The sequence below is a fragment of the Tamandua tetradactyla genome, chromosome 8 (assembly GCF_023851605.1).
Source record: "Tamandua tetradactyla isolate mTamTet1 chromosome 8, mTamTet1.pri, whole genome shotgun sequence".
Lineage (NCBI taxonomy): Eukaryota > Metazoa > Chordata > Mammalia > Pilosa > Myrmecophagidae > Tamandua > Tamandua tetradactyla.
This window is the reverse complement of record NC_135334.1, coordinates 25,765,478-25,775,855: the sequence shown is the minus strand read 5'-3', so window position 1 is coordinate 25,775,855 and position 10,378 is coordinate 25,765,478. Positions and strand designations below refer to the sequence as shown.

General features: G+C 44.6%; 1 protein-coding gene across 9 annotated transcripts in view; it reads right to left on the bottom strand.

The window, feature by feature from the left end:
* Positions 1–6,332: 6,332 nt before the first annotated feature.
* The window catches only part of CADM1 (cell adhesion molecule 1), a 360,723-nt gene continuing 356,677 nt past the window's right edge, over positions 6,333–10,378 (bottom strand). For all 9 annotated transcript variants that reach the window (XM_077112838.1, XM_077112841.1, XM_077112840.1 and 6 more), the window contains 2 exons: positions 8,504–8,635; positions 6,333–6,522 (listed from right to left, as the gene is read on the bottom strand). In XM_077112838.1, the coding sequence (XP_076968953.1) occupies positions 6,404–6,522; positions 8,504–8,635 (251 nt within the window). In that variant the 3' untranslated portion in view covers positions 6,333–6,403. The remainder of the gene's footprint in view (positions 6,523–8,503; positions 8,636–10,378) is intronic.

The following is a 10,378-nucleotide window of genomic DNA, read 5'->3' as shown; positions in this document are numbered from 1 at the left end:
ATTTAAGACGATCACGACTGAAATATAACTGTGAGCCAGTCCATGTTTGGAGGGCAGCCCGAGCAGTCCTGGGCCCCGAGGAAGCATTGATTTGTCCCTTGGGGGTCCTCACCTTCCCCAGCATCACTGCCCTACAGCTCAAAGCCTCAGAAGATTAGGGGGAGTCAAATGGGAGAGGTTGTGTGTGTGCATGTGTGTGTGAAAAAGAGAGAGAGAATGGTACGCTCTAAGTCGTGTTCCTTGTTGGAATTAATTCCACATTTAAATATTGCAGAGCGTTAGTTGCATTTCCCACCACACTGAACACCTGGGGCAGTAGAGCATTTTAAGCTCACTTTGGAATGAAAACTGAAAACACAGCCCAAAAATGCCACAAAACATCATTTCCTGCATGTGGAAGAACCTGGAAGTGGAGGGTTGGGAGCCTGGAGAAGAGAGATGTTTGCTCTCAAGTCTTAGTTTTGGGGAATCTAACCCATCTCTCCATGTGTAATGATGCGGGGGATCCAGGTGGGGCGCTGCGTGCAGGGCTCCTACTGGAGTCACTTTTCAGCAGCGTGAGGTGAACATGACTGTGACAAGGAGCAGGGTGGGATTTTCTCTAGTATGCTACGCCCACCTCACACTAGATGGTGGCAATGGCAAGGCTGCTCTGAGCCATTCCCAAAAATATCATTCCCCAAAATATCATTTCCTACGGGGAGGACAGGTATTCTGTCCCAGCTGGTCCTTGAGAAGGATGTGAGAAACAGCACTAAACTCTGGGTCACTGGCTCGTTACTTCAAGGCTGACCCAAGAGCGACCATATTGAGGGGGGACTTGCTTATACATGGCAAGGTTGGACATAGACTTGGTGGTGGGCCCAGACCAAGTAGAAAGCAAGACTCAGGCAATCAGCATCTTGACTATTCTCCCTTCACCCAACTACTGCTTATTGAGTGTCTACTGTGTGCCTAACACTGACCCTATAATAATGTTGGTCTGCAAGGTCATTTGGTTGACAGCCAAGAGTCCTTTTTTGCCCTTTTCCTGAATCCAGAATACTCAAGCACCTCGTGTGGGAAATATTTCCAAACTATATGTGTGGCTATGAATACAAATTTCACTCTCGGGGAATTTTGCCATCACTTCTTGGTGAGTCAAGACTGTATAGCCAGCATCCTGGTGAAAAGGTGTGCATGTTGGTCATAGGCTTAATTTGGAAATGAAACAAAATGCCTTTTCTTAAACAGATTCTTTATACCTGTAGAATGGTGACTATGTGGTAGCTTTAAGGTTCTGGATGACAGAATCAAAGAAGCGTTTCTCCATGGAGTAAGTCCACAGCAGTACGAGAATTACATTTCAAGTAGACAGAGGACATTGAATGATTGCACCAATTAACACCTGCATATCACCTCAGGGTTCCAGTTGATGTATTTGGAGAATGCAACCAGGCCAAAGCATTTGTGGAAGCTCTCAGGAGGACACAAGGACCATTTCGTTTTAATATGGAGGGAAAGACCAGGCAACTTATCAAGTTCCTAGTAGCATGGGCTGCTTCTGGTCCTCTCATTTGCAAGCCCTATGGAACTCAAAATGGCCAACTGTGCAGCATGTCACCCTCCCTTCTGCCTTAGCACAGTGAATTTCATGGACCCCTTTTCTGTAGGTTAAAACTGAATCTGAGACCACATGCTACAAACAAGGGGGGCGGGGAGGGACGCTAAAACGTGATGGGTACCACACATTGTGGAGTAACTTACTAATGAATGCTGAGGGAGGGTTCAAAAGGCATGGTGCAGATACATGCAGGAAGGAGTCCACTGCTTGGCAGCCACAGGTAACTATTCCCACCCCCCCACCCCCCCCACCCCACACGGGCAGGTGCCGGAACCGAAACCTGGGTCGCTGAGCTCTGCCTGCTGAGCCTCCGTGGCCCGCCCCACCATTGTCTTTTTTAATCACCATTTGCCTCTATCCGGTATTATGACTAACACACACATAATGAGCACTTTGGGTCGGGCACTTTCCTTTGCTAAGCACTTTCAGTTTCTCTCTCATTTAACTCGTAACAACCCTTTAAGGTTGGGGTGATCCCTGGCTGGGCATTTCGTCCAAAGCTTCACAATTAGGAGGTGGCAGAGCAGGGATTTGAACCCCGCAGTCTCACACTGGCCTGTGCTCTTGCTCTCTACCCTTATATGGCTTATAGTGGTCTTTTTATATAAATATGAGGACTTTGTGTTCCTCATTGTTCCTTGCTCTCTGACAGAGATTGGGAGAAGTCACGGAAATCTAGACGCCTCTGCCTGGATTTTGAGTAGAACTGTAAGAATGAACCTGCCCTATATTCCCAGTTCAATTTCACTTTATTCTCCAATACAAACCAGCAGGCTAGCTGGGCTTATTTTCCTCTGCACCTTTAACTCAGTCTCTTTCCACTAAACCATTCTTTAAGAGCCATCTGGGGTCTTAGCTCCCCATGAAGCTGTCAGACTTGCTGGCCTTCACCAATCCCCTTCTCCAAGAAATTCCCACTGTACTCTCTGGCCTCCTTAACTCTATCCTGGGTGTCTGGCACAGGGTCATCTGTTTTCACTTGGGCATGACTGATGGCCCCATTTGCCTCCAGAGCCCACCTTTGTACTTCTCTGCATCTCTCGCAATGCCGGCCATGCAGCTGGTGCTCAATAATCGCATATCTGATTACAGAGACAGGGTAAGAGGCCAGGCCAGGATGCAAGTGGCTGAAATGAAGTTCACAGCCCCCAGCTTTTCTGCAGCTTACCTTTTCTTTTACTGCTGAGCTTTTCCCATGAGCTGACTGAGAGGGGAAAGGGGAACTCAACCACAGCTGGGTGAATGCTGGTGAAAGGGCACTTTGGAGGCTGAACGCTTATGAGCAGTCACCACTTTAGCCTGCAAGGCAAGGAGGACAACAACAGACCGAACCCTGCTGTCCGCCTGGGTCTGAAAGTCCCAGCCACCTAAACAGTAAGTGAAAACAATCTCTGCAGTCTGCCGAGCCAGGCCTCCGCAGAGCACGTCTTCTTTGTGTTAAAGGAGAGAGAACTTCGAATGAAGAAGGCAGAGTGAATTGTTAAGACACGAAATCCCAAAGGAAGAGACAGGTGGAGCAGCCAAACACAGGAGAGTTGGTGGGGGTGGGGGGTGGAAGGGGGAGGGGGCAGGGCTAGAGGCAGCTTCGTGGGCGGGGCCTGTCCCCAGGTGGCCACCGCTGCATCCCGCACACCTGCACAAATCGCTGAGTCCACGCTGAGGAGCCCAGACTCAGCCAAAGCGCCTGGCCCACCTGTCCGCTGAGAGGGGAGGAGAGAACACGGGCAGGGAGGATGAGCAGAGGAGGAGAGAGAAAGCAGTTCAAAGAAACCCCGACAGCCACACCTCCTACATCTACTGCCCCCTGTGCTCAGCCCCACGCAAGGTCCTGAAGGAGGAAGCCAGGCCCAGAGACACATCTCTTCTCGTACGCTGTGCTCGTAAGAAGTCCATGATGCGATTAAAGGATCACTTTGTAACATTAATTTTTTTTATTAAGAAGACAGATATTTTATAGTACTTCTTTTTTTTCTGTTTTTTTTTTTGTTTTTTTTTTGTAAAAATGGTATACATGAACCAATACAAAATGCGAATGGGAACATATGGATATGGAGTTTCTTACACTGTAACATTGTCCATGTACACCTTAAAAACAGAACTGGCCTAAAGGGAAAAATCAGACGTCGGTGTGACTAAAGAACAAGCTTATTTGGCATCAATTATACATCCTTCATTATTTTATATTCCTTAAAAAAAAAAAAAACACAAAAAACAAGTTTGTTCTTTCTTCACTCTAAAAAAAGTGATCAACCTGTACAAAGTAATACTCAACAATACATTTCAAACAGTGCACTGTATACTTAAGAAAAAATACATAAACCAATATACAACTAAAATCCGTAATTTCCTGTTTTTGCTTTGTTTTATTAATTTTTTTTCCAATGTGTGGGGCCTACACTTTGCAATCTACCTGAGACGGAAAACACCAATCAAAACACATGAACCTGAGACATGTCAACATTGTAAGCCATAAAATTACAGAAGGAACACTGCACTACTGTACACGTTTCAAAATAGGAAGATGGGACGTCCCAAAAATGAGATGCCAATTTCATGAGCAATGCTAGGGTTTTTTTTGTTTATTTGTCTTTGTTTTTTTCCCTAAAAAGCACTGGAAAAAAATAAAAAACCTTCCGACAACATGCTAAATGGCTCTCACCCTTCGATGTGGTTACACTATGTTCAGAACGGTGCTTAAGGGCTCGGAATAGAGCTGCACGTTATAAAATTCATTGAAAATGGGATGTTGGTGGTGGCTTTTTGTCTTGGTTAACTGCCTAGGGATAGGAGAGGGGTAAACAAAATGCTGCTCGATAATGGAATTTCTTTTACATACCAGTCCGTTCCCAAAAGGCCCCCGTATTGCAATGGTTCTATCAAAGGTCAAAATAAAGACAAGAAAAATAAACACGCTTTCAAATAACAAAGAGTTGACACTTTTTTCCCCTTAAATAAATCAGTGTAAGTTTTCCACGTAATGTAACAATAGTAAAAATGCACCTTGCAAAATCCAAAATTACTCACTGAAAATGTTATATAATATATATTTATATATATATATAGATAGATAGCTTTATATCTTTTGATGCCATCTTTCCATAGGGACTGTTATATGGAGTCTGGAGCCTTACCAAAACATATGGTAAGAGTTTAGTTTTCGTCCTTCAGGACTACTTCTAGATTTCCTAGATGTCTCAGTGAAAATCCCCACAACTTCTTTAGAAAAATGGAAATGGTAACTGGACTCCTCTACGTTTTCCCAAGGCTCCCCGTCTAAGGTATGTTCACGGGAACTTATTTTTAGTAGCTGTGCATTATGGCTGCCATCATGCGAGGATCAGTAATTTTTTGGCAGATGGTTCTTAAGGCTGAGGAAAGAGGCCAAGGCTAGTGTATGAAAGGTAAAAAGATAAAAACACTCACATTTGAGTTTTGATTAAGTAACTGAAAATCCCTACATGCTGTTTTTCCACCTCTGCTCTGACCTTTCGAGAACTGAGATCCACAGCAGACCAGTATGAGAACAATACTGGCCCTTTTTTTGTGCCTCCTGCCTTTGTCAAACCAAATCTGAAGGAATGAAAGTTTCACACAGATTCGAGTTGGAAATCCCAGCATGACAAATATCTGTAATATACAGTACATGCAGGCCGCATCCTACTGCCTTCCGAACTAAGCACAAAGGGAAAAAAAAAAAACAAAACCAACAAACCTGTCCCGTTCAGTCAGTCACACGCCACATGGACTTGCTTTTTCCTACAAATTAGTGAGAAGTAAGGCCGATTGGGAAAGGTGGATGGAATCGTTTGGAACAGAAATAACCAGAGCAGAACAATCTTTCCCCCCCTCTCTACTTCCCCTCCTGTGGCAACTCAAATTTGTCCACTTACATAAAAAGGAATAGACCTCACCTGTCGGGTCTGTTTAGGGCACTGAAAAAGGAGGTGCCCTTTCCGCCCCAAACCTTCCTGTACAGTGTGGGGTAACTATACTGAGCCGTCTACAGATACGGAATTAAAGACAGATTCAACCTCATTGTGACACACCTCACTTGCAGATAACCCTGTACAGTAATGTAGTTCCACAGCAAACAGAACATTTTCTGAATCACAGTCTAATTTTCTAATCTTCACTGCTCTAAGTATTTGAAACATGGGCAGCAGCAAAGAGTTCTCATTGTTTGTTCACCCAAATCTTTACGACAACAGAGAAGAATGCATTATGGATACACTAAATTCTGAACTATGAAATCTAAACTGTGCTGGTTCTCCTTTTATGAAACTGAAGTTTGAACAGAACGCAGTTATTTCAAAAACAAACAAAAGGAAGTAAAAAGAATAACAAAATGGGTAGGAAAAACTCCAAGGAATTCCAGCAGGCAAATTCCAAAATGGGAGATTTTGGAAACATTCCAATTTTTTTGGCGGGGGGAGGAGAAATAAATGTACACAGAGGAGGGGGGAAAAAAGGAAAAAAGTAAAACACAACAAACAAAAAACAAGGCACAGAATTTTCTGCAGTCTACCTAAACTAAATCCAAGTATCCAGGTTTGACTTGGCAGGAAGAAATAAAAATTTAAACAAACCAACAAACCAAAAAAAAAAAGAGGTGTCAAACAGCAGAGTGTACTTTTCAAAGAACATTTTTCTTTTACACAGCAAATCCCAAGCCTTCCCAGTCTCACACCTTTCCTCCCATTCATAAAAAAACACACGAATTTCTGGCAAGTTCCAACATCACTGTCTCTTTATCGTCTAAATAGGGCCAGTTGGACACCTCATTGAAATAAAAAGGCTGATCTAGATGAAGTACTCTTTCTTTTCTTCAGAGTTGTTCTGTCCTCCTTCTGCATTGATTATAGCTGTGTCTGCGTCTGCTGCGTCATCGGCTCCTTTGGCTTCATGAGTGAAGTATGTACCTGAAAGATGAAGGGGTAAAGCACCGTGACTGTCTGATGGCCGCTGTGTAAAGTGGTACAGAGATGGCAACTTGCTTTATGGCCATCATCAGCCGAAGTGGTGTGCAGGCAGCAGAGGGGAAAAAACAATTGGAAGAAGAGAGGGAGGTGGGTGAAACAAATGGGGATCCGGGGGTTCCAAAGGCACCACTCCAACTGAACCGCTGCGATATAATTCAGCAAATGAGACATTAGAGCAGTGATTATGACCAGAGGATGTCAGCAGAAGAAGACATGAGTGGGAGCTAAAAATGCAGAAAGCTGGAGAGCTGCTGCCTAACGTGTAAACAGTGAACACCCAGGACCAATGACCAGACATGTGCACGTACATGGTTAAAGACCAAAGCAAGGAGGAGCAATTAGCCAATAAATGAATTAGGGCCCTGATGATGCTTCTGTTGTCATCTCAAATCGTTTACGTGAACCAGAGACTCCGGTCTTCGTGAATTCTGACTGCCTACCCATCAGTGAGAATGTGCTTCAACTTGCATGAGTATGTTTGGTTTTCTCATGCCTTCCATTTCAGAGTGGAATTCCAGATGGAGAAAAGAATTTTACATGGTAACAGTTGTTAAATCAAGGCTTAGGATCTGTCTCAATGACAAGTGGTTTCCTCTCATAAAGTATTTCTAACCTGGACCCAGATTCATGGATTTGCTAATTGGCAACAAACAGAACATTACAAAGTTGGGGACACTCTCATCACCAAGCTGCACCTCATTATGGTATATAGGTAGAGCTTACACTTGTCTTATCATAAGTAAAAAAAGCCTCCTTCCATTATATATACTGCATTCTTACAGATTCTTTTCAAAAACCAGGCTGAGACATTCGATACGTTTTCAAAGTGACAAATCTGCGAAAGCAGGTGGTCCAGTGTTTTCCTCCTGGACCCTTCTTTCCCCTGTGGAACGATGCACATGCGTCTTGACCATCCTCCACAGCTGTTGCTCAGACTTCTGCCCTGGTCCCCAGCCTTACCTTCCTAGCTGACCAAGCTAAATGCTGAGAGCCCCGCAGTTCTCGCCTCAAGCAGACTGCTTCCTGCATGCGGGCAGGGGATGAGGCACAGACAACTCTGAGAGTCTCAAATGGTTTTATGCTTGAGATGGGCACTGGGTATCCTAAAGGCAGCTGTCAAGTATATTAGGCCTCATCACGACAAGAAACCTTCCCCAAACCCAAGTTCTAAAGCCAAGCAGTATGCAAGAGCCTAGAACACTAGGAAGTATGAAAGTCCCCCAAGCTCCTTGCACAGGGCTTGAGCAAAACATCTGAGCAAGACAAGGGCTGACAAAGGAAAGGACGCATAAATTACCAAAGGGCGAGGAGAGGATGAGAGCAGCATGGGGCAGGGAGGAGGAGCGTTGGGAACGGTGATTGCCCATCCAGACTGCACAGCTGAGAAGTGGTGATTAATGGCAATTTAAATCAATTGCACCGATGATTTAAAAAATACATATTTATGTGGCTTTTAAGCCAAAGGAGTTCCTTTAACCTGGGCACATGAAACCAAGGAGGCATTCTTGCTGCCGTGACCAGCTTATAGAGTTCGGGGCCAGGGAGCGGTGCTAGTCTGCCTGCCTTCTGGAGACAGTAGAATGTGGGTATGCTTTCCCTAGATTCATCTCTGTGGGTGGCACACCACACCTCTCCTACCAGCCCCGACTTTATCATCTTCAACTTTATCCCCATCTGTGGGTTTGCAGAATAACAAATCTAGAAAGCTTTATACTGAGAGAAAAAAATCCTGACTCATCAACTCCCAGAGATCTAATCAGTTGCTGCTAAGATTTCTGGTTTGTTCTCTCCCGGTTTCAGGAATTGAACAGAACGTGTGGCCATGTTGACCAAACTCCCTAACCAGGGCAACTTTCCAAAGTCCCCACACACAGGGGCTGTGGTGACCCGAGGCCTCCTGCTGCCCAAAGCGCCCGCTTACCTTTATGCCTGGCAAAGTAGCGGCCCAGAATGATGAGCAAGCACAGCATGGCGAACACCACCACCGCCACGACGCCGCCGATCACGGCGTGATCCACCGCCCGGATGGAGCCTTCTTCTCCTGCTCGGGAATCTGTGGAGATCAGAAGAGGAGAAGGATGTCGAGCTTATCACAAGACACCAGGAGCCCTGGTGACACTGCCTCCAGGGTCAGAAGGGCAACTTCTCCTTTTAATGGAGGAGTCGGAGAGAACAGTCGAGGTGGACCAACTTCCACAGAGCGGGACAGACTGACCTGTCCAGTGCTGAGCTGATCTGTTCTCCCCATGAGGCAATTCCACTTTAAGCAGCACAGGAGGACTAATGTAAGGAGAGCAAGCTCAGGGAGGTGGGGAGGGAAGAAATCTACCCGGTCCTGACCTAGTCTCAGCGTTCACGCCATCTATACGTAGTTGCAGACCTTAATTAACGAGGCCACCCCACGATTTAAGGGGCGTTCTGAATGGCACCTTTCTATAGACACCCCGTGACTTACTCCCTCGAAGGGATATTCATAGAAGGAGCTCAAAAGCCGTGGTTGCCTAGAGATAAAACAAGGATTATAAGACTAAAGACAAGCGACATGCCTGCTGCATTTAGGATGTACGAGGGAGTAAGCCTCAATCTAAAACCTAAAAACCTATTTCAAAAACGACAGCAAGGAATAATCGTACATTGCCACAGACAGTTTTTATTTTATTTATTTAACACCTCACAATGCAATTAATTTTCTTTTATAAGCATCACTCCCTCAGGATGTCTTCTTCCGACTGAGCAATGACATGTTTGGCTGTGGAACAACTCCAAAATGAACCCAGAATGAGCTATGGCGATGTAGAATGGACGTATGGCAGTGTAAACAATTTTAATTTAGGAATGTGGCTACATCACCCCTTGCTGAAATCCTAATGGCACCCGAGATTTATAATGTAGTAAAAAACAATTATTCTCCTGTTGATTAATACATTAACATTTTGGAATGGAAGCTAAACCATTGTCTTTTTTTTTTATTGAGTCAAGTACGACACCTCCATTAAAATGATTTACTAGCTGTACCTTACAATTTAAGCACAGCAGCAACAGAAACGGTAAAAATCTTTTAACTTTACATGATTTGTGAAGTCATATGTGAAGGATTTACCATTTAAATCTTTCAGTACAAGAAGCACATGGCCTATAAATCTGTCCCCCTTGCAGTTGCTGGACGCCTAAGAGAAATGCATTTCACCAGGAAGACTGAGAGTGCAAATTCAAGTCAATTTTTAAGAAAGATTTATCTCTGTCTCTCTCCAAAGAACAGAGCAAATCTCTGAAGCCTCCACCTCTAATAATATTTGAAGTTTATCGATCAAGTGTACAGATCCGTGACAGCTAAAGGTAATGGTGCTCTTTTGAGCCGAAACCTGATACAACGCTTTCAGCAGGAGGGCATGATTTACACTTTCTATCGATATTTCCAATTCTGCTCTGAGATTAAGTACTGGAGGATGTGGGGAAATAACTCGTGACCAAGGCTTCCATGAAAAGTGCTTTAATTAAAAGAGTTTAAATTTTAAAAATGAAGCATTTAAAGTCTTTCATTAAGCTGCCTTTGGAAGGACTAAACAAAAACAAAAACAAAAACAAAAACCATCCCAACAAACAAACAAAAACCAAACCCAAACAAAAATCCCAAATCAGAGGCAGCAGCAGGTTGCCCAGGCCACCCGGAAGGTGGGAGCTGATTTGCAGAATGGGCCTGGGTTGGAGGCAGAGCGCACTGCAGCCAGCTGGTGCTCCGCTCGGTGACGTGCGAGCCCCCCAGCAGCATGTCTAATCAGCTCAACTTGACACGTGG